General features: G+C 38.4%; 1 protein-coding gene across 9 annotated transcripts in view; it reads left to right on the forward strand.

The window, feature by feature from the left end:
* Positions 1-27,875, forward strand: part of LOC134205239 (cell growth regulator with RING finger domain protein 1-like) — a 104,749-nt gene that overhangs the window by 59,578 nt on the left and 17,296 nt on the right. For all 9 annotated transcript variants that reach the window (XM_062680319.1, XM_062680310.1, XM_062680311.1 and 6 more), the window contains 4 exons: positions 1,889-2,043; positions 10,076-10,250; positions 10,453-10,603; positions 27,712-27,819. In XM_062680319.1, the coding sequence (XP_062536303.1) occupies positions 1,889-2,043; positions 10,076-10,250; positions 10,453-10,603; positions 27,712-27,819 (589 nt within the window). The remainder of the gene's footprint in view (positions 1-1,888; positions 2,044-10,075; positions 10,251-10,452; positions 10,604-27,711; positions 27,820-27,875) is intronic.

Below are 27,875 nucleotides of genomic sequence, written 5' to 3' on the forward strand. Positions count from 1 at the left end.
GGGGTGATCAAGTCTCCCCGGGGATCAAGTCTACCCACCTTCCCCTACCAAGACCGAACCACTTGTAATCAATTTAAAGCGATTTGAATCAAATTTCATGGATTTGTTTTTGTCAAATCTCTATATGTAAATATGTATTTTTTAATGATTGCATAACCCGTTAGAAATGGGACGACCCCCCGTTTTTGACTGACGTACATGTTCAAGATAGAAGTAAAAGCGAAAGTATGGATTTGATAGTTTCGTTAGGATACGGCAGACATGAAGAATTTTTTATAGAAGTCGATTTGAAAGCGAGTGGAGGTCAATATTTGTGATGGTATAAATCGCACGACCTTCCTTTTGCTAAACTCCTGTAAGAAGGGGGATGGAAAAATATCAGGGTAAATGCTGATATATCTCCACTGCCAAAAGGAAGGTGGGTTGATTTGCTCATATACTATCGCGTGCAGAAGGGTTTCTATCGACGAGTACTGTTGTTTAGACGTTACAGCAACGCTAATTTTTTGGCAAAGTCTTTCGGCCTCGTTCAAACTATATGCTAACCTATTGAGCAACGTGATTGGCGATAAATTGAGCTGTTAGGAGCAAAATTGCAAAAAAGTATGTTTTTCAATACTAATCTCCATATAAATTTCATACACGATGGAAAGCGGGTATACCCCGTTAGGCATAACAGACGATTGGCATAATGGACGATAGGTATAATGTACGTTAGGCATAATGGACGTTAGGCATAAAATGACCCAAAGAACAGTCTATGACATAAAGGCAGAATTATGCCAAACGTCCATTATGCCTGGACGGCCCTCCTTAGCCGTGTGGTAAGACGCGCGGCTACAAAGCAAGACCATGCTGAGGGTGGCTGGGTTCGATTCATGGTGCCGGTCTAGGCAATTTTCGGATTGGAAATTGTCTCGACTTCCCTGGGCATAAAAGTATCATCGTGCTAGCCTCATGATATACGAATGCAAAAATGGTAACCTGGCTTAGAAACCTCGCAGTTAATAACTGTGGAAGTGCTTAATGAACACTAAGCTGCGAGGCGGCTCTGTCCCAGTGTGGGGATGTAATGCCAATAAGAAGAAGAAGAAGTCCATTATGCCTAAGGTACATTATGCCAATCGTCTGTTATGCCTAACGTCCATTATGCCTAACGTCCATTATGCCTAACGTCCATTATGCCTAACGTACTTATGCCTTTCGTCCTTATGCCTAGCGTACTTATGCCTAACGTCACGGACCCGTAAAAAGCGGGGAAGTAATCAATGGAGTGTATATTCGAGAATTAGTAAAAATCTTTAATGTTCATAGTAAAAATGTTAGTTTCATTTTCAAAATCCTGTATCACAAGATCGGAACAGAGTACCTAAAGGTTTGAAGCGTTTCCAATTTAAAAATGGCCAGAGAACACGTTGGTGATGTTATTTTTTAAATAAAAAATATACTCATTTGGTGGAATTTTTGGTGGAACATTTTCCAAGCAAAAAAAATCATTTGGCAACGCTGCACATAAAAAAAATAAAATTTATGAGTTCCATAAAAAATCTTCTTTTGAATGGTTACTTTAGATTCATTTTAGACCTCGCAGTTCCAGAGCTGTTAAAAAAACAATATGATGAGTTTCATACATTTGTCCGTACAGGGGTCGTATTGATCGTGGGGAGGTCCAATCATTACGAAATTTTGGATTTTAGGGTATAACCATACATAAACAATTGTTACATTTCATTCAATTCAAAGAAAGTCGATCGCAAGATTGCATTTTTTCTCGATCACTTCATGTGGAATGACTCATATGCATTACAGAGCTAAAAAATAAATAAAAATATCAAAATTAAAAGCAAAAACATCACTTAACTGATTATGTTATTTTTTATTCTTCCAGGGCTGCCGTTATATTGCGTGTGCAAGCGGACGATGTGATACGACCGTCAGCAATGACAGCAAATCATGGTGTGCCGGTGCCAAGACTGAAAATGACTCGTGTCCATATACCATTTACGTTTCGACTTTTGGAGGCTGGAAATAACTCTTTCGAAGGTACGTTTCCACAGCGTAACGGAAAAATAAAATATCAGTACCTTGTTATGAACTGGAGTAATGCCTGCCGATGAGAGAACTTCAGACACTGCAAAATCGATCCCCGTATTCCCCAGTACTCAATTTTGACCGCATTTTTAACCGGTTGTGAGAACCTCTGATATATTGTTTTTAAATGGAAAAATATTATAATCAATCCTAGTGAATCAATGTCAATGTAAACATGAAAAATAATTTCTGGAGTATGATAAAAATACCTAAAAACCCAGATAAATCCACATTGCGGTGATTATGCCCTTTTCACTCATTATTAAATGTATTGAGAAAATCGAATCAAAAAGGTAGACATATTACATAAGGGGGATAGATATCATTATTTCCACAATTTAATATTATCGAGACACTGAAGACTGCCTTACTGTTCAGGTCGAATTATGTATCTGCAAAGTTACAATCAAGTAGCGGAATTAATGAGATAGTACTTACTTGTCTTAGGACAAGGGAAGACATTCAATTAAAAATCTCTAAATAATTTTCTTGTCAAAATGATTTTCCAATGATTACGGAACGCAATGTCCGATTAAGCCGATTTGCAATAACAAACATGGGATCAGATTAGTCGTCGAATACAACTTATTGCGAGTATATCCCACAGCCGGCAAATTTTGATGCCCGCAACCGGGAAATGCAATGCTAAATACTAGCAAATTTTTTTTACTCGAAAATTTTTATTGCACCGATATTAAATCACGAAATATAGTAAATTCCCACATACACAATCATTACACTGACCTTTCGGCAATAATTGAGTCCAATTTGTGGCACATTCAACACAACAATATATTGCAATGTTCCCGATTTTGCAGATGAGAGCATGTGATCGACTGTAGCTACCGGGCATGTGCATCTGTTTGCGTCGAAGTTAGCTCCGGACATGCGCGCCCGTTCGCTCCGAAATCAACGTGCTTACATACCCCACAAATGACACTCATTAAATTCGCTATGAATGATTACTATTGTAAGTTAAACAGGTGTGCCCACAACCGGACAATTTCCCCTATAAATTTAATGGCCAGCCCAGTTCATCATAGCCGACAAAATCAGAGCAGCTTTTTAATTTTTTTTTGTTGGAATTGATCAATAAGGCAAAATTACGATTCACAAAATCCTCAAAACGTATTGAGAGATAATGTATAAACTAATAGTCAGGCGTTAATAACTACTACGTCATCAGCGCTCTAGTATTTCTAATTCTACTGCTATAGCTTACCAATTAGTGAGGATAACGGGGTTTGTGTCGTACGTGACTATTCTAACGTTTGCTCGGAAACCTTACTTGGCGATAGTACAGCTTTCATAAAGAAATTACTATACGATGATGATGACTGTGATGTGTTGCTTTGTGCTAGTCTCTGTAATGAAACCCCAGGCTATGATTTACTACGATTAATAGGATATGCCTGAGTCACCTTGCTCATTTGCCATAGAATGTTGCAGTGCAGGTACTTGTAAGATGAGAGGTGGAATTGTCACGCATCTACAGGGTGAGAAAAAATCATCCATGGTTTTTTTCATCACAGTTCATCAAAAAGGTGCAACAATCTACCAATTAGTCTGCCAGAAGCTTTTTAAAGACACTGTAGCTCAAAGGGGCAAGTACACGTTTTAGTCAAAACGAATAAACGTTTCTGCAAGATGAAGCACCAGCACATGGAGCCAAAGGGACGCTGGAACTTTATTACAGGCTTTTAAGATGCATGAAAACTATCTTTTTGCAATTCCTGATCATAATACCTGGTTTACAGTTCGTCTTTGAGTGATAAAACGGCCTACTTTTCCATACCAACGAAATGGGTGCTTTAATGAACATTATGCAACTCAAATGGGTTGCATAATATTCATTACAGCACTCATTTGGGTGCTATAATGAAAAACCAACATAAGAACAGTAGTTTCATGACTACATTTTGCCGAATGAGCTTGGGTAAGTGTTCAAATAGTGTATTCTCTTCGTTGCGTAATAACTGAAATAGTTCGATGGACATGACATCAAAAATTTCCATCTATCGCTTCACGGCTTTGCAAACTATGCAATGTGGCACGGTAACATGGAATCTGATTGTTTTTGCAGCAATATAATTTATCGGCAAGAATGATCATGTGGAGAAAATTAGACTGTACATTTTTGGTACAAATTTATCAAATTAAAGTCCATTTTTCGTCATTGCAAAAAATAGCGTGTGCAACTCGTTGCAAAACTCGATTTTTTCAGCACTCGTAGTATTTATCCAACTCGGCAAGCCTCGTTGGATAAACGTACAACTCGTGCTGAAAAAATCATCTTTTTGCAACTTGTTGCACAAACTACTATTTGCATATCACTTTTGTCGCTGTCACTTAAATAAAATATCAAAAACGTTGTTGTGAAACTTGTTAGCTATAAAAGGAGAGAGTTGCTTAAAGGTTTTTTTTCTATGTATAGGGGGAATGACGGCTTTGGCAGGTTTTATTCTATTATTGTCAGGGGGGTTTTCTATTACTAATTTTACTCAAATTTGTCCTGAACATTCTTTGCATATCAAAGAATATTGTAGCCAAATTTCATAAAATTTGGTCAACAAAAACCCCCCTGACAATAATAGAATCTGAATCTGAAATTAATTTATATACGTTTTGGAAATTATCCGCCCTTTTATATTTTTTTTCTCATTTTCAATTGTTACCCATCTTGACCCTCTATGGAACGATTAATATGAGTCTTTCGATAAAACATGTATTGAAAATAGTAGGGGAATGTGTCCAGTTGTGGGCCACCCTAAGTAGTTGTTGACACATGAAAGATTCGACAAATCTGAGCAACTTGTTAATTTCCAGGGATTTCGACTAGATTTGTTACTTCTAATCAGGATTTTCGGCTTTCAGTCACATGTCACAATTTAAAATCATTGCCAACATTTCGATACTGAACTTCGGATTATCATCAGGGCCTGTCATTTTATTGACATAACCCACATGAATTTTTTGCATGTTCTAAAAAGTTTTAGAAAATATTAAAAAACGTCGTTTGGTAGCTATTGCGACTTTAAAACTTGAAAAATAAAAAAAATGTTATAACAGTTTCATTGAACTTTTTTAGTCATATTTGATTTAACTGCCACTTGACAACTAGTAAATTATAGCAGTCAGTCTCATCCGCATAACAAAGTACAAGTGACGAACTTTAAATTAATACCTGAACTATAGAGTTGTAAGCGAATGTAAGAAATGTTTCATCAACAACCAATTCCTACTATGCAAAGCAGAAATCAATCTTCCATCCACAGTGAGTTGATGAACCAATGCACCATGCGTCTCCATATGCCTGTATGCTAATACGTCGAACATGTTCAAAGTTTGTTGGCATAAAAAGCAATAAATCAATCTCCAAAAATAATTAAATAACGAACAAGTTTTCTGGAGAACAAAGTTTTTCAGGAGAACTTTTGCTACAACTCTCGCGAAGACATATACCTTGCAGTTTTAGGGGGATTGATCATAAGGCTGAATACCTCCAAAGAAGCGGATCGACTTACTGACAGAATATCTCGAAGACGTCATTACGCTAAATCGCATAATAAAGGTACTGTAGGGAATAAGAATATAATATTGACATTATAATAATACTAACTCATTCGTGAATAGCAAATATTAGTTAAAGTATTTGAATATAGCTCTTACTCAAAATTACTTAGTAATTTATTAGAGTGTCCGATCGAAAGTGTCTATTTGGTAAAATTGAATTGACCAGAGAGGATAGAAATGCGGGGAGAGTGAGATGCGAACGACGTTGAGAGGATGCTTGAGAAGCAGAGAAGTCAGTTTTGTGACGAATGGCGTAGATAGCTGGTGTAAATCGTGTAAATTGAAAGTATAAAGAAAACCTAAATAATAATAAAAAATAATAATAATTACCTATATGGAAAAATGTATTGTGTATTGTGTTTAGAGTTCATTAAAAGAAAATCCCGACAATGGCCAAGTCGGTATTGACTGTGCGCTCCCAGTTTTGTTTGACCATTGTTGAGTGTAAAATAGTGAAAAGTGTGTTTGAGTGTGGTGTGGAGTATTGAATCTCGAGCGGGTTAGTGATGTAGGTATGTTACAAGAAATGAATTTCTTTCATCGGATCCATATTAGACTGTGGTTTGGCCGAAATTGGTGTTTATCTTGATTCGATTTCCTATTTTCCCATAACGCATTTGACAGGAAACAGGGTGTACAATTTGTGTGAATACAAGGTACAGGGCTCTACAAGGGAAGGAAAGAATTTTGATCATTTTAACTACCATACAGGGGTGTTTAAGAATTGTTTCTTATTGTGAGAATGGTTGTTCGTGATTGTTTAATATATTAATGATTTTAAACAAAGTGACGATGATATTTTTTTACTTGATCATTAAGCTTTTGTTCCTTCTGTATGTGGAATGTTTCGTTATCGATGTAACACTTTTGTTATGTCTGTTCTGTTGAAATTGGAAGATTTGACGGTCCTTCAGCTGAAACAAATGATGGCTACAATAAAATAAATGTTTTTGTATGCTCTGTATGTATGGATAACATGATACTACAATACCTGAGCTAAGAAAATTAATAATAACTGTCTATACACCCATTGAAAAAAAAAGTGATTGTGTATTCTGAAGTAATTTGGTGCATCTCCAAATTAATGTTCTATCCTGTTGATGGAAAGTACAATCCTTGAATGGACGCATGATTAAAGTGGAGAAGTGAACGAAAATTCAAACTTTTAGTTGATTGGTGTGTCTCTGAGTGGACAATTGATATTAGTGGATCGATTGAAAAAAATCCAATCTTCGAGTGGATTGGTGCGTCACTGATGTCTTCTACTTTCGGGGAACGTGGGATCCGGATGAAACGATTGAGAGAAAATCCAATCTTGAATGGATTGGTGCGTCTCTAAGTGGACGTTTGATCCAAGTGGGTCAGTTAAAAAATAGTCCAATCCTCGTGCGGATTGCTGTTCTTGAGCCTGGGAAATTTCCACCCATGAAAGCAAAACAAGATCGATTATTGAAATCGTGTAGAGATAGAACTTGTAATACTTGAAGTGGACCGGAGTCTGATAGAACTTGTAATACTCGATGTGGAGGTTAGTTTGGAAAATATTTTATGATTTTGATGCCGGATTTAGCCTAAAAGCCTGGTAAGCTCTATCCATGACTGCATGAACAAGATCAGCTGTTGCTATGAGTATAGCGTTAGAAAATGTAAATTGAGATAAACTGAGAATATTGTTAGAATTTTACTGGTTTTGATGCAAGATTGTTCTTCTAGAGCCTGGTAAGCTCTACGCATGACTGCATGAACGAAATCAGCTGTGCGATGAGTATAGTGTTGAAAAGTGTAAACTGAGATGAACTGAAAATATTGTTGACAGTTATCCGATTGTGAACAATTTTTTATATTTGAACACATTCAATAAGACTGGATGATATGCCAAAATCCAATCTCCGAGTGGGTTGGTGCGTCTCTGAGTGGACGTTTTATCCGGGTGGATCACATGGAAGAAAGTCCAATCTCTGAGTGGGGTGTGTCTCTGAGAAGACGTTTGATTCGGGTGGATCCTACAGAAAGTCCCATCTCTGAGTGGGTTGGTACGCCTCTGAGAGGACGATTGGTTCGGGTGGAACCAATTAAAGCAAATTTATTCTCAGAGTGATAAGCTCTGTCCCTGATTGCATAATAAAGATAAGATGTGACATTGAGAATAAAACTAATAATTATTTTTGGTGCAAGATAAATCAGCTGTTGCTATGAGTATAGTGAAAGAAAGTGTAAACTGAGATGAACTGAGAATATTGTTGGAATTTTTCTGGTTTTGATGCAAAATGTTCTTCTAGAGCCTAGTAAGCTCTACGCATGATTGCATAAACGAAATCAGCTGTTGCTTTGAGTATAGTGTTAGAAAGTGTAAACTGAGATGAACTGAGAATATTGTTGGAATTTTTCTGGTTTTGATGCAAGATTGTTCTTCTAGAGCCTGGTAAAGTCTACCCATGACTGCATGAACGAAATCAGCTGTTGATATGAGTATAGTGTTAGAAAGTGGAAACTGAAATGAACTGAGAATATTGTTGGAAGGTTTCTGGTTTTGATGCAAGATTGTTATTCTAGAGCCTGGTAAGGTCTACCCATGACTGCATGTACGAAATCAGCTGTTGATATGAGCATAGTGTTAGAAAGTGTAAACTAAGATGAACTGAAAATATTGTTGGAAGTTTTCTGGTTTTGATGCAAGATTGTTCTTCTAGAGCCTGGTAAGGTCTACCCATGACTGCATGATCGAAATCAGCTGTTGCTATGAGAATCAAGACAGGTACTATTTAATTGACGAGCTAAAACATGATTTTAGCACTCGTGCAACCCCTTGAACATGTTTTTTCATCATATATTTTTGATTTTCATTTCTACATTTTTTTACATGTTTTAGAAAATACTCCGTTTAGTGACTGTTGCAACTTGAAATCTTGAAAAATAAAAAAAGTTTAAACAGTTTTGATAGAGTTTTAGTCATCGAGACGAGCCAGCCTCGTGCTGAAAGTCTCGGTAATAAAGAACAAAAATAATGTTTTAGTCATATTTGGTATAAGGGTCTGTTCAAATATTACGTAACGCGAAAAATGTTGTTTTTAAGAACCCCCCACCCCCTCGTAACAATCTGTAACAAAATTTAGAACTACCCCCACCCCTATGCGTAACGCGTAACAAACACATTTTTGTTTGAAAAAAAATTGTTTTTGGTAGAATTAGAACCACGATACAATAAATTATTATTTTTTGTATATTTTATGCTATTTTGAAGACAATAACTATTTTTTGAAAATTTTTAATATTTTTTCTCAATTGTTACGCGTAACAATTTCTCGAAGGACCCCCACCCCCTATATTTTGCGTAACAAATCGTAACAAAAATCAAATAGACCCCCACCCCCTATTGCGTTACGTAATATTTGAACAGACCCTAACTGTATCTTGACAAGGGGAAAAATGTGGCAGACAATCTCATACGCAATACGCATATCAAAGTACAAGTAATTGACTTTGATTTAATACCTGAACTGTCAAGTTGTTAGCGAGTGTGAGGCATGTTTAATCAAAAACCATTTCCTGCTGTTCAAAGTAGAAGTCAATCTTCCTTATTTTGCCATTACTCTTGTGAATCTACAAGTAGAAATTATCCGCAGGCCATCATTATCATAACTTGAAGCAAATAAGCTCTCACTGCTATGCAGAATATTATAAACCTTTAAATTTTGCACAAAAAGTGTTGTCACAAGAAGAGAAACAATTCACCATGCGTCTCCATATGCCTGTGTACTTTATGATGAACATTATTGTCATAAAAAGCAAAACAATCTCCTGAAGTAATGAAATTACTTGAACTTGGTGTCTTTGACAAAGTTTTTCAAGCGAAGTTCAAAGTGAAGACGCAAACCTTGTATGTTATAAAGTAAACATAATATTTTGTTCATCTCAATTTTAGGAGGATCGATCATTAGGCTGATTACCTCCAAAGAAGCAAATTAACTTATAAGTTATCAGTATACTGATAAAATGTCTGGAAGACACCGGTACGCTTAATCGCATAATAAAAGTACTATTAAATGAACGCACTAAAAAACGATTTTTTGCTGTGAGATGAAGAATCGCAAATCACAAAATTCCAGAGGAAATTAACGGATTTTGATCGATAATGCAAAACTAACATTCAGAAATACCATACAAAAGATTATATAAGACACTTTCTAAATTAGCTTATTTTCCCCGTGTGTGGGTGCGTTTTGCACTGTCCACCAGGGGAAAATAAGTTATCCAGGTTGAGAACCACTGACATAGGAGTCTGGTTTTTAACTTTTGTTAGTGATTCTTCGACAAAACCAATATTGTTAGTTGCAATCTTCAAACAACTTAAAACAAACGATACAATGGAATTATTAATGAAATTCATTCTTCTTCCTTCCTCTCATTGCAGAAATACGATTAGCTGTTTCCAGTCAAGTGAACTACAGCCTTCAAGCATTCTGGGCTGTTTCAATACGAGAACTTCATATGTCCCTGTGGCGAACCTGGAGCGAGCTACGAGATCAAACAAAACACTCAACCATAGTCAATTCGAGTCACTGTCAACAGCTGGCTACCAATGTGAGGTTAGGTTTAGTACCGTAAATTTAGATGCTAAGGTTGTGTGTTCTATAACAAAACTAAAACGCTTTGAGCCGCTGCATGTCTAATCCCAACTAAAAAAAATGCCTCAATTGAATAAACACGTAACGTTTGTATGATACCTTAACAACAACAGCAGCTATGCATGATCACATGCATAACTAGTTTTTCTTCATCCTATTACAGGTGTCAACAACCTCACAGCGAAAAAGTGGTGATACTGAAATCGCCGAAGCCTCCGCTTGTGCTTGGAGCGCCACCGCGGTTAGCCTATCCGCTCGTTGTATTCATGATTCGCGAAATCGAAAGCGACGAACTGCTGCATCCAGATGAAACGGTAAGTAAATGTCAACTTGTTCGATTGTTTTTTTTTTCAATGAATAATGTTATCTAATAAACTAAGAAGTAATATCATATTGCAAAGTTAGTATAAGAATGGATATTGTATGTTTCATATAGAACATATGATATAGAGCAACTTGATGTCAAAGTTGATACATCTATTTAAAACTAGAAACATTGTACAAATATTTATGTTCATAAAGATACTGATATAACTCGTATTCTGATTAACAGGTTCGGTGTACCAGTCTAGGCTTTAGCATAAACTATGGTCAGTGCTGGAACAATAACACTTACTGATAATACTTTTTTTCGGGAATTGCTGCAATACATTAAAATGGGAGAAAATTAATGTGAATTGATGCACCAGTGGAATCTATCCTCCTAAAGTGCTATTTTAGTCCTCTAATGTGTTTTTCTCATTTTTTAGAAGTAATTCGTGAGAAAAGCCTCACCAACGCTAGGTGGATGATTTTGGGTTTCGTTTAGAAAAACGGGTTTAAATTTACGGAAGTACGTATTTTATTTGATTTTTTTTCTTAAGCACCAGTGTTCGGAATATGAGTTATGCCCGGGATTTGAGTAAAAATTAGATAACAGGATAAATGACTAGAAGCATAAAAACTGTTTTTGGGTTTTTGGATTTGCACAGTATTTTGCAAAGGTTTTTTTACGCTATACATGAAAATCGCGAAAACCCGATTCGTTGAAGTCTTGCTTGTGTGGTTTTTGGGTTAGGAGCACTCTTAGTTATTGCTGAATTAACAAACGGACAGAAAGAGCACAAACAGTGTAAGGGTTCAAGATGTTCGACAAGCAATGGAGCCACTTACGCACATGACTTATGCTAGACGAAGTGAGAAATACTGTTTGAAATGATCTGCGAAGGCGAAGAAATGTCTTCGAACTGGCTTGCTAACCTCATATATCCTATCTACAAGAAAGGCTTTGTACTCAAATTACGTAACGACTGAGACAGAGGAAGATGAGTTGAGCAACCGTTACTGATTGTGACATAGGGGGAGGAGGAGTTTATGAATCGTTACGTAACAAACAAATCAAATATTTAAAAAATTAAAATTTGAATCGCAGTTTACATTAATACATTGTCCTGCTTAAAATGAGGATAAAACATAAAAAAAAACAACAATAACGGTTTTTTGTGATGTGTTTGTAACAATTGGCCAATAGGGAGGGACGCTGTCTCAGTACGCGTTTTTAAAGGAAGGGGGAGTCTGGTCACGCGTTACTTGTTGTTACATGAGGGGGGAGGGGGTTCAAAGTCCCGATTTTTGCGTTATGTTATTGGTGCACAAAGCCAAAGGGCACATACTTTATTCTGCTAACTATCGAGATATAACACTTCTCAAAACCGTATTTATCACAAAGGAATTTGTCTCGAATTCTACTGCATCCATTTGCGAAGGACTAAAATGAAAACACACCAAAAAAAATCCATAAACAATTAGAATGAATAAATAAGGGTACAAGTAATAAATAAATATAATATTTCCATAAATGATGCAAAATTTCCATAAACAATAAAGAATTTTTCACGCAAAACAAATATGCACTTTTAAAAGCAAACATTGCAATTGTAAGATAAGAATTTTCCATAAAGAAATTTAACTTTTCCGTTGAAAAGATACAAAATTTCCATAAATAAATCAAAATTGGCAATAAAGAAATACAAACATTTTAACAACATATTTTTTTTTACAAAAAAAATTGAAAATTTCCACAAAAATCGATGAAGAGCAATACAAAAATATGAAAATTTCCTCAGAAAAATGTAAAAAAGCAATGGAACTGAGCATTTTTTCCATAGATGACCCATTCTTTAAAATCGTTCCAGAGGTGATCCAGCCAAGGGCTGAAGGCCTCTCGAATTCAATTTAATTGTATTGTTCACTAGCAGACCCGACTATGGGGTTTGAGTTAAATGCCTTCAACGTGTGTTACTAAATTCACACATCAGCGTGTCAATCGACGAGCAGCAAGCTATGACTAGGCCTCTTGTAGTCAGACCTCCGCGGCTAGCGGTCTTTTATCGCTGTCGGAGAGTCGCTGTCATAACTTCGTTCCGGCCATTTAGGGTCACACATTTTGGCGATCCTGCCAGTATATTTTTTGGATCCTGTCGCTGATTTCATGAGGTGAGTTGAATTCAAGTGGTTAAATTGTGACGAGTGATATATCAATTTGCAAAATCACAAGGAACGTCTCAAAGACCGTCGGAAAATGGTTTGTGGTTTGCTAAATCACAAGACGCGTCTCGAAGACCGTCGGAAAATGGTTTGTGGTTTGCTAAATCACAAGACGCGTCTCGAAGACCGTCGGAAAATGGTTTGTGGTTTGCTAAATCACAAGACACGTCTCCAAGACCGTAGGAAAATGGTTAGTGGTTTGCTAAATCATAAGACACGTCTTGAAGACCGTCGAAAAATGCTTTGTGGTTTGCCAAATCACAAGACGCGTCTCGAAGACCGTCGGAAAATGGTTTGTGGTTTGCAAAATCACAAAACGCGTCTCGAAGACCATTGGAAAATGGTTTGGGGTTTGCTAAATCACAAAACGCATCTCGAAGACCGTCGAAAATGGTTTGTGGTTTGCAAAATCACAAGACGCGTCTCGAAGACCGTCGAAAATGGTTTGTGGTTTAGAAAACTATAGCGTGTCTGAAAGGTGAAAGAAAAAAAGTATTGTAGTTTGTGAAACTACAAGGTGCGTATGGAAGACCAACGGAACATGGTTTACTATCTAGAAAATTTCAAAGTCCTGCGAGCCAAGCCAAGTCAAAATCAATTTCACAAAATCAAATTTATATTCCATGAAGCCACTTGGCGACGTACATGAGACTAGCAGTTGAGCAACCATATAACAAAATTTGAGAGAAATGGAGAAATATTCAATGCTGTAATGTTCTAAACTGTTCGAAAAGCCAAATATATTTTCTAGAAATTTATCTTGGAATGTACTGACTTAGTAGCAATAGCGGGATTACTTGTAGGAGCAGATATCTTGGAATTTGTAAAATTAATAAGGATGCCGGATTTTACAAGGCTATTCGGAAGTTTGAATTTATTATGCGTAAGATTAGTTTGGTGTCATTGGCTTGCAGTACTAGTTGATGGCAAATTGATGATAGTATACTATACGCGAATCTAAAAGCTGGATTAAATGTACGGATTTGGATTGTATTTGGAATGGATTTGAATTGGATTTGGATTGGCTTTGTATTGGATTTGGTTTGAATTGGGTTTGGAATTGGATTTGGATTGTATTTGAATTGGATTTGGATCGGCTTTGTATTGGATTTGGTTTGAATTGGGTTTGGAATTGGATTTGGATTGTATTTGAATTGGATTTGGGTTGGATTTTGGTTGGATTTGTATTTGAATTAGATTGGATTGGATTGGATTTGGATTGGATTTGGATTGGTTTTGGATTGGATTTGGATTGGATTTGGATTGGATTTGGATTGGATTTGGATTGGATTTGGATTGGATTTGGATTGGATTTGGATTGGATTTGGATTGGATTGGTTTGGATTGGTTTGGATTGGTTTGGATTGGTTTGGATTGGTTTGGATTGGTTTGGATTGGTTGGATTGGTTTGGATTGGTTTGGATTGGTTTGGATTGTATTTGGTTTGGATTGGTTTGGATTGGTTTGGATTGGTTTGGATTGGTTTGGATTGGTTTGGATTGGTTTGGATTGGTTTGGTTGGTTTGGATTGGTTGGATTGGATTGGTTTGGATTGATTTGGATTGGTTTGGATTGGTTTGGATTGGTTTGGATTGGTTTGGATTGGTTGGATTGGTTTGGATTGGTTTGGTTGGATTGGTTTGGATTGGTTGGATTGGTTTGGATTGGTTTGGATTGGTTTGGATTGGTTGGATTGGTTTGGATTGGTTTGGATTGGTTGGATTGGTTTGGATTGGTTTGGATTGGTTTGGATTGGTTTGGATTGGTTTGGATTGGTTTGGATTGGATTGGTTTGGATTGGTTTGGATTGGTTTGGATTGGTTTGGATTGGTTTGGATTGGTTTGGATTGGTTTGGTTGGTTTGGATTGGTTTGGATTGGTTTGGATTGGTTTGGATTGGATTTGGATTGGTTTGGATTGGTTTGGATTGGTTTGGATTGGTTTGGATTGGTTTGGATTGGTTTGGATTGGTTTGGATTGGTTTGGATTGGTTTGGATTGGTTTGGATTGGTTTGGATTGGTTTGGATTGGTTTGGATTGGTTTGGATTGGTTTGGATTGGATTTGGATTGGATTTGGATTGGATTTGGATTGGATTTGGATTTGGATTGGATTTAGATTGGATTTGGATTGTATTTGGATTGGATTTGGATTGGATTTGGATTGAATTTGGATTGGATTTGGATTTGATTTTGATTGGATTGGGATTGAATTCGGATTGGATTTGGTTTCGATTTGTATTGGATTTGGATTGGATTTGGATTGGATTTGGATTGGATTTGGATTGGATTTGGATTGGATTTGGATTGGATTTGGATTGGATTTGGATTGGGTTTGGATTGGGTTTTGATTTGGATTGGATTTGGATTTGGATTGGATTGGATTTGGATTGGATTTGGATTTGATTTGGATTGGATTTGGATTGGATTTGGATTGGATTTGGATTGGATTTGGATTGGATTTGGATTGGATTTGGATTGGATTCGGATTGGCTTTGGAATGGATTTGGATTTGATTTGGATTGGATTTGGATTGGATTTGGATTGGATTTGGATTGGATTTGGAATTGGATTTGGAATGGATTTGGATTGGATTCGGATTGGCTTTGGAATGGATTTGGATTTGATTTGGATTGGATTTGGATTGGATTTGGAATTGGATTTGGATGAGATTAAGTTTGGACTAGCATGGATTTTCTTATCTTTATTAGGTTGTTCTTAAATCTTATTAGTAATGAAGTTCAACACCGCTTAGTTTTCGATGGCATTTGGGTAAGATTTGGAATGTTTTTTTGGAAGAAATTGTCATTGTGTTTGACAAACAAATGAAGGCCAATGGCTTCGTAAATTTGTTGTTTTCTAATCATCCAACGACAGCTTGGCGTTTATCATGACCCCGAGGAACTTCAGGCTTCGCTTTAACGTGATTACAACTTCACCTACATGAATCACTGGATGTTGTGCTGACTTGCGGTTGTCGACGATAACACCGGTAAAGCCGACGATCTTGAAACCAGGTCTCCGAAGTCTCAGAACCTCGTCATACATAAGGTTCCATAATACCGGGTCCAGTATTTTCCTTGTGGATCTCTTGCGGAAATAGGAACGCTTCTCAGACCGGCATCGGTCTCGTATAATAGCACACGATTCTGGAAGTAGCTTTCCAAGATCCGGTACGGGCCCACCGGCAGACTAAGCCGGCGTAACGAGAGCGTGATGGCATCCCAGCTTACACTGTTGAATGCATTCTTCACATCAAGTTTCACTAACGCACAATATCGAAAACATCGCCTTTTCTGTTGGAACGCTATTTCAGCGGTCTTTACCACTGAGTTGACAGCGTCTAACGTGGACTTACCCTTACGAAAACCGAACTGAAAGCTGCACCCGCTAAGTATGGAATCAGTTTGATGAGGATGATCCTTTCCATCAATTTGACCCTCATGACAATTAGACTGCGGCTTCTCGGCCTTTGGCAAAAGAATCAACTTCTGCATTTCCCATCTATCGGAGAAACTACACTCATCGGGGCATCTCTGCAAAGCTAGCCTGAACATGTTCGGTTTCACTATGCTTGCTGCCCTGAGAGCGCTGTTCGAAGCTCCATCATGCGCTGGAGCTTTGTTCGTTGCCAGGGATTTAGCCACCACGAGTAACTCTTTATTCGTCACCCAAAATGCCGTGCGATGCAGGAGGCCGGGTACTTGTGACTCGGGAGTGGAAGAGGAACTCGAAAATCCTCGCCAACCTATCCGGGGACCGTTCGGAGGATAAAGAGCTCCCTTTGGTTTTGGCCATCACAATCCTGTAAGTGTCCCAACGGATTCGCAATGGAACCTTCGCATAGGTTGTCGAAACACGCTCTCGTGCTGCTCTTAACGGCCTTGTTAAAGGTCAATTTCGCAGCTCGAAACACTTCGGTGCGCTCTTGCATCCTTATTGCGGACTCGTTCCATTCTTCGTCTAGCCTTAAGGCCGGTTGATCGTTCATCTAGCCTTAAGGCAGGCTGATCGAATGGCTGCAAAATCGATACTTCACCAATATACCGGGAGTCTGCCATTACTCGGTAGGACGTTCCTCGGCATGGTGGCGTTGCAAGCACGTGATAGGACAACTTCCAGGGCAGCGGTGTAAACTTTGCTGTTGAAGTGGTTGGTCTTCTAACCACGGGTCTGACAGGGATCTCTCGCCCTCGTATGTTGCACGCCAGTTGACCTTAAAGCAAATTGCTTAATGATCACTATGGATATAGCCCTCGTCCAACATCCAGTCCATGTCTGGTGCCAGACCAGGACTAACAAACGTTACGTCAATCTCCTGGTTGAACAGTTCCACTTTCGTCACCTTGGTGGGGCATAGCATCTACAGTAGAACACACCATTGATTTTGGCTATCGCAACACCCTCAGTGGAGGGTTGTACCACCTTTTGGATCGGGTACCGTCCCGACACAGGTTGGTACGGTCTGGGTTCTTAATGTCATGAGACTTATGTCAAGACTCTAAGCACCGATAGCACCTATCCACTAAAGGTGGCTGGAGTATGCTTATTGGGTATTTCGACCAACCGATTTTCAACGTCCCTCGCTCCAGGACCTGGATTTAAGGACTTCGACGTATTTTGCCTTATCGTTTTTGAACAGCAAGGTGAGTCTGGATGTGTCCGATTTCGCTTAGCCGTACTTACCAGCTGCCAAAGATTTTCTGTCCCTTGTGCCGATGTCATAGGCTGGCTGGTAGCCTCTTTGGGCCCCCCTATTTTTAAGCCGAGAAGGTGCCTTCTCGAGTCGAGGCCTCTCGGGCTACACCACACCACAATCTGCTCCTTCTAAGCGATGTTTGGCTTTTGGGATTGCCTGAAGCGTTTCGAGCCAGTCGCAGCCCTATCTCCGAAATCTATCGCCTCGACCATCGTTTCTCCTCCAAGGAAGTTGAAGTCCTCGGTCTGCATGATCTTGTCTGCTTTCTCGCTTCCAGCCACCCACCTGACAAACGCTTGCTGTTCCTGTCTTGCGTCTCGAACAGTCTGTCGGAGCACCAGAAAGCTATGCTTCATATCCTTGGTGATATTCATCCACGCGCTCGTGTACTCGATAGTCTTATCAAGCTTCTTGACGACTACCCGCATACGTCGAGCGTAATGATAGCCGGGCTATCTATCGCCGCCATGCAGGGAGGCCATGCGAGGGTTGACACTTTCGTGTTCATAGATCAGCGCAAGTTAGGAAATGGCATCTGAGCCTATTCCCAACCAGAAGGCAAACTGACACGGTTTTAGCCCACTCTCTGGGTTCCTGTGCGCTTTGAGCGGCGCACGGTTGCTTTGGTAAGGCTTGCTTGCTTGCAGCTTTTTGTACGTGTTTAACCGAGCTCACTGCCAAACCCCACCACGTCCTAGGCAGACTGGGCTGTCCATAGTGTACCATATACCTATCGACTCAATTCGCGCAGTAAACTGAGCAAAAATTTGTCCGTGTGTACACAAAAAATATTGCTCACATAGAGATGAGCCAGCCTAGGGCCCCAAGTTTATCCAATAAAGTCAATAATAATAATTCCTCTCCTTAGCCGTGCGGTAAGATGCGCGGCTACAAAGCAAGACCATGCTGAGGGTGGCTGGGTTCGATTCCCGGTGCCGGTCTAGACAAATTTTCGGTTTGGAAATTGTCTCGACTTCCCTGGGCATAGAAGTATCATCGTGTTAGCCTCATGATATACGAATGCAGAAGAAACCTCGCAGTTAATAACTGTGGTAGTGCTTAATGAACACTGAGCTGCGAGGTGGAAATGTCCCAGTGGGGGTGTAATTCCAAAGAATAAGAATAAGAAGAAGAAGGAGAATAATAATCCCTAACCAATTTACGCAAAATACGTTCTGTCAATCACCATTGAATTTGATTATGTTCGGCCGCTACGCGTAAAAAGTTACGAATGGCAAATTACGAAAAATGCGGTATAGCTACTATCATTTTATGTTCCGTCGGACTATTTCATCACGAGTGACAACCACCGACGCCAGGAAGAGGAATCACACATTTACTACCCACCAACAACACACAAGCTGTGACCTACGGCTATCCTCGAAAAGGCTTGACCAGGCCTTCTTCAATTTGAAAATTCAAACGGCGCCTTCACTCTTGCTACTCAACCACTACTTGCCACTTCCCCATCAAGCGCAGGTTAAAAGAAAACCTACATAGCTAAAAGAAATACTCAACAGCTTTCAATGGGGAAACGTCATTAACAGTATAATGAAAAAATAAATTTCCCCATACTAATTTGCATGCAAACTTGAAACGGCTTGTGCTAAATCATTTTTAATCCAAATGAGCTCAAATTTTCAGAGGACACTCAAAACTTGGTAAATAATCAGATGAGCACTGTGGAGCAAAATCGATTTTTTGAACCACCCTAATGATTACCTATGAAACCTTTTCTGCAATATGTGCAAATGTTCATGCAATTCTAATAAAATTATACCCAAATTTACAGACTCTCTACATATTTTGATTTTAGAAGATGCTTCAAATTTCAACAGCTATGAAGGAAACTTTTTCAGCGATGAACCCTGTTTATCAAAAACTCTATAATGAAACATGAACACTATATTTAGGCAGCCCACTTGTAATCAATTAGTTGGTTATCTTCTTTTTCCCTTGTTCAATTTTAATAAAATATTACGCAATACTAGTCTGGCCGGCCTATTACCCTAATTTGCAAACTTGCGAATCATTATTTCCTTGTGAAATTGCATAACATGACCGTCCTACAAACGAACGCTGCGAAAATATAATAAATGTCCGTCAGGAAAAAAAAATCATTCGTAATCTCAATCCAAATGGCGTAATATACCGGCAAAAATACTTTCACTTACTGTAAACTTTCATTCTTCCGTCCACTGTAGGTAATGCCGTCTCCGTATGGCAAAAACTCGCCTCTTTGAGCAAAAAATCAAACCGGCTGCCGAGGGTAATTACTCTCACTTTCATCTGCGAACGCGCGAAATGGTGAGCACACATCGTAAATATACATGGTATTGAATAATATACTGGCTGCCCGACGACCGATGGGCAAATGTGGTGATTCATCCTTCATTTCTGGAGAGCTCGTCTCGAGTTTGTAGTCAACTTTTTGCCGGTGGCGCTCACGCTGTCATAGCGTTTTATTGCAAACATGTTAAAAACAATCTTGTACGTCACGTATAACCGGTAGGTACGTACTTCAAAGTATACACACCATCATGGGATGGATATTATTTAATCAACATATGTTTTACTGTACGTGTAGACGTCACCCTTACCTATCTTTCGTAACTTCCCGACTATAGTGGAATAGAGTCAAGGGCAATATTTTCGTTTGTTTTTTGGGGGTACGGTCCCACTGAAGTATGATCTGCTTCAAATTTGATGTTTTCATACAGAACCCCCGCAACATTTTTTTCTTTATATTCTTAATTCTAAATTGATTACTTCAGCAGGATGTCTTGAAGTAAACGATGTACGAAGCCATTATTTGTTTTACCTTATGTTTCTAACTGGTTCTTGCCAGCTTTTCGACTATCGATTATTTTCATGTCCACGATTAATAATTGAAGTCCCAGGAAATAGCCAATCACCCGAAAAGATTTTAGACCGGACAGATAATCAAACCATGCGTTTTGTTTTTGAATACTTTGCATTTTCTTGGGCACTGATTTCTCTTACATTGAACGAATCATCTAGAACATGATACGTTCAATGTAAAGGGCAAAACATGTTTTTGATGCATGCTCCATGTAAACGAGCAAAACGTTGCATTTCCATTTCACTGCATTCAACGGATCGCCGTGGCGTGGTGACCTTGAAAATGCGAGGTGGAGTAGAAACAACCATGTAGACGCATGGTCGTTCATTATCGTTAACCATAGAGAGTTGTACTCATTGAAGTCTAATCTAGTCTGAAAACGAACCTCAAGCGCATGTTTCTAGCACAACTATTGACACTCCTCCGATATTTATCCTTATCGTTTGGAAAGTACAATACTGGGTCCAGCCCGTGAAGTCAAGCCGATTTCTATTCAATTACATATAACCAGCACAAACAATTGCCAGTCACGTCACATGCTCTTTGAACATACATCTAATACACTTTTGATTTCGACTTTGATCATTGAAAATTAATATTGTGGATTGTCATTTGTAAATTGCATATGATTATCAATTCCGACTTTCGCCTATATGCAAACTGAGAATGCCGCTCCACAGAATACAGTTCACTTCTATACTCTTCTCTCCAGTTTTAAACAAAATAATCACTTCGTGGATTACACAATCTTTTTTCACATAGTCATCCTACCATAATATATCATTTTTGGTTAGGTAATATTGATTCACGATTTGTCATGGAGTATTTGAACAGTATATTTGAGAGCCAAGGGAATTGTTTTCAACGTTTAACTTTCACTGGAGGTACGACACTGGGTTGGGAAAACATCATAATAATTTGCAAGAAAAAGATTCATCATGTACGATTTATGAATATCTTTCTCGCTTAATGAATACAATGAAACAGTATGTTGCTGAGAAGGTTTTATGATATGTTTGCATAATGTTTGGCCAAAAAAGTCAGTGCATAACAAGAAATAACAAGCCATAGGTCCACAACCCATTATCTCATTAGGCTAGGAAGCTTACAGCAAGTCTCTAAAAAAAATAGTAGCAACAATTTTGACCTGTGTTTAATATAATTATATAAATAATATATAAAACATTTTGAGATTTTCTCACTGATCGATTCGTCTTGGAATCAACTGTGTATTTATATATGAAAAGATATAACACTAAGCTGGGAAAGTTGAACAAATATAAAAATCATACGTTTTTGTGAGTTCTAAAGAAAATCATCAAGCTCAAACTGAAATCAATCTAGAGTGCGACGCTGCAAATGACTAAACGAAATGACAACCCGGGCAAGATCGGGCAGGTTCGACTAGTCTTCTATATATAAAAATATATAAAAATTGTCAAAATTCAATATTAGGGCGAGTTGGGAAGAAACCCAATGCGAAAGCACAATAGTAGTTTGTGAAACAAGTTGCAAAAAGATGATTTTTTAAGCACGAGTTGTACGTTTATCCAACGAGACTTGCCGAGTTGGATAAATACTACGAGTGCTGGAAAAATCGAGTTTTGCAACGAGTTGCACACGCTATTTTTTGCAATGACGAAAATGGACTTTAATTTGATAAATCTGTACCAGAATTGGAGAGCCTAATTTACTCCACATGACCATTCTTCCCAATAAATTATGTTGCTGCAGAGAACAATCAGATTCCATGTTACCGTGCCACATTGCATCGTTCGATAAGCCGTGAAGCGATAGATGTACTTGCCTTTGGAAATTTTTGAGGTCATGTCCATCAAACTATTTCATTTACTACGCGACGCAGAGAATACACCATTTGAACACTTACCCAAGCTAATTCAGCAAAAAGTTGTCATGTAACTACTGTTCTGATGTTGGTTTTTCATTATAGCACCCAAATGAGTGTTATAATGAATATTATGCAACCCATTTGAGTTGCATAATGTTCATTAAAGCACCCATTTCGTTGGTATGGAAAAGTAGGCCGTTTTATCACTCAAAGACGAACTGTAAACCAGATATTATGATCAGGAATTGCAAAAAAAATAATCTAGAGTGCGGTGTCGAAAAAAAATCGAAAAATGACATTTAGAACGCCAACAAACCCGAGCAACGCAGGATACATTCTGCCAGTAATGGATATAAAAGCTTGCACTGGAAAGCATTTTTTTAAGATGAGCATGATTGACCGCCCACGGTTGCTACTCCGTTATTGCCAGGCCAGCTGTAATTACACAGAGAACCAACAGATGATGTTTGGGATTAACATCATCTTCAATGTGTAAGAACTGGTGACCCAAATTCAAGTAATACCAATACCCAAATTCAAGCAATTCAAGCGCCGGCCGTGTCCGAATGCAGGTCAATTAGGGAATGGGTAGGAAACTGTTTACGTGATACTCCCTTGATGGAAGCCGACGAGTCATCTACACTTCCACGAGAAATCACTGGGATGTTGGATATATGGGGTAGGGAGTGTGGCAGGGTTCGTTTTGGTAAACGGTATGCCGGGTGTAGCGTGTAGTTTGATCAAGAGAAAAACACATTCGAACGTGAACTAATTAATTGACTTATGACCGCACAATGCAGAACAACATATGTTGATGATCGCGCGATCGTTCTGCGTACTAAAGGAAAAACGATCGTCCCGCACTTAAGTTTTACTTGCTACACCCGCACAACCCAGAACAACATATTTCGATGATCGCGCGATCATTCTGCATGCTAGAGGAAACACGATCGGACGCGCACTACACAGAAAAAGTAAAACACCGAAAATACACTGAGTACAAACTTTGATTTTTAAACTCTCACTTCTCTTATAAATAATATAAAGGAAACACGACGGAACGCGAACTCGTGCATCTACTATCGAAACTTTTGCATTTCCTCGTCTGTCATTTTTTTTATGAATTCAATATTTTTCTCTTTGAATAGACACTTTTTGGACACATATAACCAACACTTACAACTACTATATTAGACTCATGTAATGTCGAAGTCATCTTATGAGATTTAGAGCCGATTGTTCTACCCTCGCCATCGCCTAAGCGTATGGGTAAGCACCACTCAAGAGATAAGAAGAAATCGGCCTTCAGAGATAAATACTTTCCAAATAAGCGTAATAATAGGAGGCACTTTGATATATATTTCTACGGATTGCTACCATTTCGTGTTCTGAATTCAACGTTTACCTCATAAAACAAAACAAGAAATGTGTAGTGAATCGAATATTTGTAAGATATGGGAGCATCAAATCATTTAAATGAGAAATATATGCGCTATGGAAGTTATTTAAAACATACATAATTCATGAAATGCATCATGGCAAATGCACATAAACTATTAAAAAGAAACAACGTATCTTTAACTTTCAGAACGTCGGCTCCAGGGGCACGTTCACCTCAATTTGGGAGATTTGTGCCATTATCTTTAACTTTAATCCGATGGGCAAAGTGATTGAGTTTGGCCGCACTGAGTTTTTTTTTCTTTTCTTTTTTTTTGACGTTTTAACCCCTAACAGTCATTCACGTCTGAATCGGCCGCACTGAGTTAAAATCAAAGGGATAGTACAAAACAGACTCGGCAATATATTTTCTTTCATATATCTCTTTAAATAGGTAAATGACTATTAATGGCATATGAGTCTTATAAATAAATGAATGAAGAAAAAAGACGACATCAATCGTTTCTAAAATTCGAAAATAAAACGTAACATTTACAAGATTATTTACAATGTAATAATTCTTCACAAAATAAGCGAATACTTTGAAAAGAGTTCAAAACATACCTCATATGTCTTCCCACGCAAAGTAATATATTCGTTCAATTACAGTAGAATAATGATCAAAGTTAGTAAGTTGAAAGGAAGTTGAGAGGAAATTCCAATAGAATTCTAAGATGAAAAGCAGGCCAAGTTCCAGTGGGAATGTAGAGCCATAGAAAGTGTTATTTGAAGAAAAGTTTGGTTTTTAACCAACAATAAGTGGTCTATTTCTCTGCGTTGATTGTTACTATCAATCTCCACCATTTGTTAAACTGTACGAACCGGCGGTGGCGGTGTAATTCCGTGAAATGAGTACCAGGAGAGATCTAAGCAGCAGACATAACAAGCCAGAAGATGCTGTCAACAACACTGCCTATGATTTCATAGTTTATGTAACAACCATTGCACTTTTTTTCTCCTCGTTTGTCGGGTGAAGATCACTGCGTCCAGATTTTAGGACTATTGTGATATACCCTTTTACTGTGAAATACGCAAGTTATCTCAGTAACATGTTTGTCACTGAGATACCTTGGTATCGACTGAACTCAAGACCATCTATTATTGATGAATAGAGATCCTGAGTTACAGTATGTGACTCCCCCATTCTGGCGAGACTAGCTTTATGAAGCCAACCACGTCCTTGGGGGATAAGATCCATATGTCAGCAGGCCCTAAAAAGGGCTTGCTGAGAACTTTGAACCTACGTTGGGTGAGTGCACTGCAATAGCAGAGGATGTGTTCTGATGTTTCTCTCTCCTCGTCACAGAAGCGGCAATTTGAGGTTTGGATTGCTCCGATCTTTTGTAGATGGTATCTGCAGGGGCAGTGTCCAGTTATTAGACCGGTGTAGATGTTGAGATCCCTTTTGTTGAGACCTAATAGTTGTTGGGTTTTCTTGGGGTTAATCGTTACGAGCCTTTTGGATTGGCTCGTATGGGGAAGTGCATTCCAGTTTGATGTGATTTGACTGACCATATATTTGTTCAGTTCCATTCCATTCCATTCCAGCAGAAGGGCTCAGGGCCAATGAACCTTTCATTAGATCCATTCCTGGCTAGCTCATCAGCAATCTCGTTTCCCTCTAGACCCGTATGTCCTGGGATCCAATATAGGTAGACTCGATTGCGTATGGATAAGTTTTTCAAAGCCAGAATGCATTCCCACACTAGCTTTGAGTTACAAGTGTAGTTATTAAGCGACTTAAGTGCCGCTTGGCTGTCAGAGAAAATACATATTTTTGCAAATCTATACTTTCTCCTCAGGCATAATAACACGCATTCTAATATTGCATATATTTCCGCCTGAAATACTGTGGGCCACTGTCCTAAGTGGACAGAAATTTTTTGTTGTAGGGCCATAGATTCCGGATCCTGTCAGATTATTCATTTTCGAACCATCTGTGAAGAAATTTATAGAGCCTGTTGGAACGTTGGTCCACCTCCTTCCCACTCCTGGCGGGAAGGAATGAACACATCGTAAGGTAAGTCATAATTGACTACCGTTTCCATCCAGTCACTACAAATTCCTATTGCGGGATTTATGGCAAATTCATTTAATATGCTGAGGTGACCCTCACTGACCCTGCACTTCCGCATGTATTTCGAATAATTTAGGAACAAACATATTTAACCAATACTTTTTTAACCAAAAACATCATCGAAAAAAGACAATTTTTCTAAAAGCGCAGCAGAAAAAAGACAATTTTTCTAAAAGCGCAGTAGGCGATTATAGTCCTATTCTGTTTCATTTTGGGCAAACGCTTGTTCCCAAGCAGCACGCGCAACATCTATCAAATAGGTGTTTGTTCCTAATAAATTGCATTGAAGACACCGGCAATACATCGAGTCACATTAAAGCCACTTCCCAGTTTCAGAAAATCACAATGTTTCATTTCCGTTTAAATGACGTCGCGATATTCTACCCATCTGACTTCTTGGGTGGTTTAAAATTCGATGTGTTTCATATCAGAAACAAAACAGATAAGTTGCAGAATTAATAACATTTCGGTTGATTGCTGTCACGACAATGTTTCTGATATGTTGCAAATCACTTTGAGCTCAGGCGCTGGTACACACCTGTGCGTGGTGTGTTACGGTGTAAGATCTACCACGGTCACATTGTCAGCTACAGGCAAATCCTGACCCAACGAATACCTTCCCCAATATCCAACTCCGTGGTATTTATGAGGGTTTAGCTGAATCGGGGGCCTCTCGTTAAGTAAGTACTATATCAACACTTCCCTCCTCTCCCAAGTTACGGTGAAGATGGGCGTGGCCAAGAAAAACATGAGTATCACTAGTGTCCGATCTACGAAGTACACCGTAACTATGCTATGCTATGCGATGCTATGCTATGCTATGTTGCAAATCACTTTGAGCTCAGCTGAGCAGTATTTTATTTTTGACAGACCCCTACATGTTCCGTACAATGAAGTTACAAATGACTTTGTTGTTTATGTAGTGCACTTGTAGCAGAATCTCCAAAAAGAATTGTTGGTGTGATGGTTATAGTAGAAGGTTGCACATCTCAAGGTCCATGGTTCGATTCCCGGTTGGTTTTTGTGTTTTTATTTTCATTGTAGCCGCAAGATGTTGCAAATAGGCTCCACCTCTTACGCTTTTTGTGTCACAAAGGAGTTCCAAATACGACGCGTTGTGCATAAGTCAGACCTTTAGTAAGTCACACCACAGTTGTTGTTACTCACTGAGAAACAAGAGATGTTGCTTGGGTTGCGAGTTGAATTTGTCCCGACATTTACAAGAGATTACAAAGTTGTAGTTGTAGACAACATTGTAGTTTTACATTCACTGATTTCATGAGAAATAAATGTTGAACGCATGGTTTTTTGTTTAACTTAAGGGATTTAACGACAATTGTTCCGAATAAAATGAAATAAGGTTTTTTTTTAATCTTTTCATTGTAATATACACATGAATAAAAAATTACGATTTGTAAATTGTAATATTTGCTCAGAAATATTATATAAACGATTTCACGAGAAATTTTATATGTCCCTGCAGTTCCAGCATTTCTGTGTTGATGGAACTTTTCTTTTGTAAATAATAAGGAGAACCAGAAAACGCAATACTTGCATCTTATCTCACAACACACATGTCAATAGAGGTGCTGATGAACACTAGCTTGCATGGTGGCAATGTCTGAAACAATTGTCTCGTATTCACCAAACTTTACAACGATATCAGAAATGCAATTAAAGGTTTATTCCGGAATCTTACTTTAAAATTGATTAAGTTTTTCGAATTGATGTGATCCATTGAAATAAATTGATCGCCTACGGTTTACAACCTTATTATGCCTTTCAATTCCTTCGCTTCATACTTTGCGAGTTTTAATCATTTCTCTTAAACTTCGAAATTCTAATTCACGCAAAAACTAGCAAACCGATTAAAATAAACTAGTGCCCGAATAAACTGCAGCAAGCAACCAACCGTTGTTCACTATTGGTTCCACCGTCTAATCAACTTTCGTTTTCTTGACATCTCATTGTAGGTCATTCTCGTGAATGTGGTGCATCTGAGAGACCCGGTTTGCCCTCTGCCGACGTCTATACTTGCGCAGTATCTGAAGCAAGCGAGTGGACAATTATCATGCTTGAAGGTAAGACTCTGTACTATAAAAAGACACTAAAGCGGAGATCCATGAGACACTTCGTG

This window comes from Armigeres subalbatus, chromosome 1, assembly GCF_024139115.2.
Source record: "Armigeres subalbatus isolate Guangzhou_Male chromosome 1, GZ_Asu_2, whole genome shotgun sequence".
NCBI lineage: Eukaryota > Metazoa > Arthropoda > Insecta > Diptera > Culicidae > Armigeres > Armigeres subalbatus.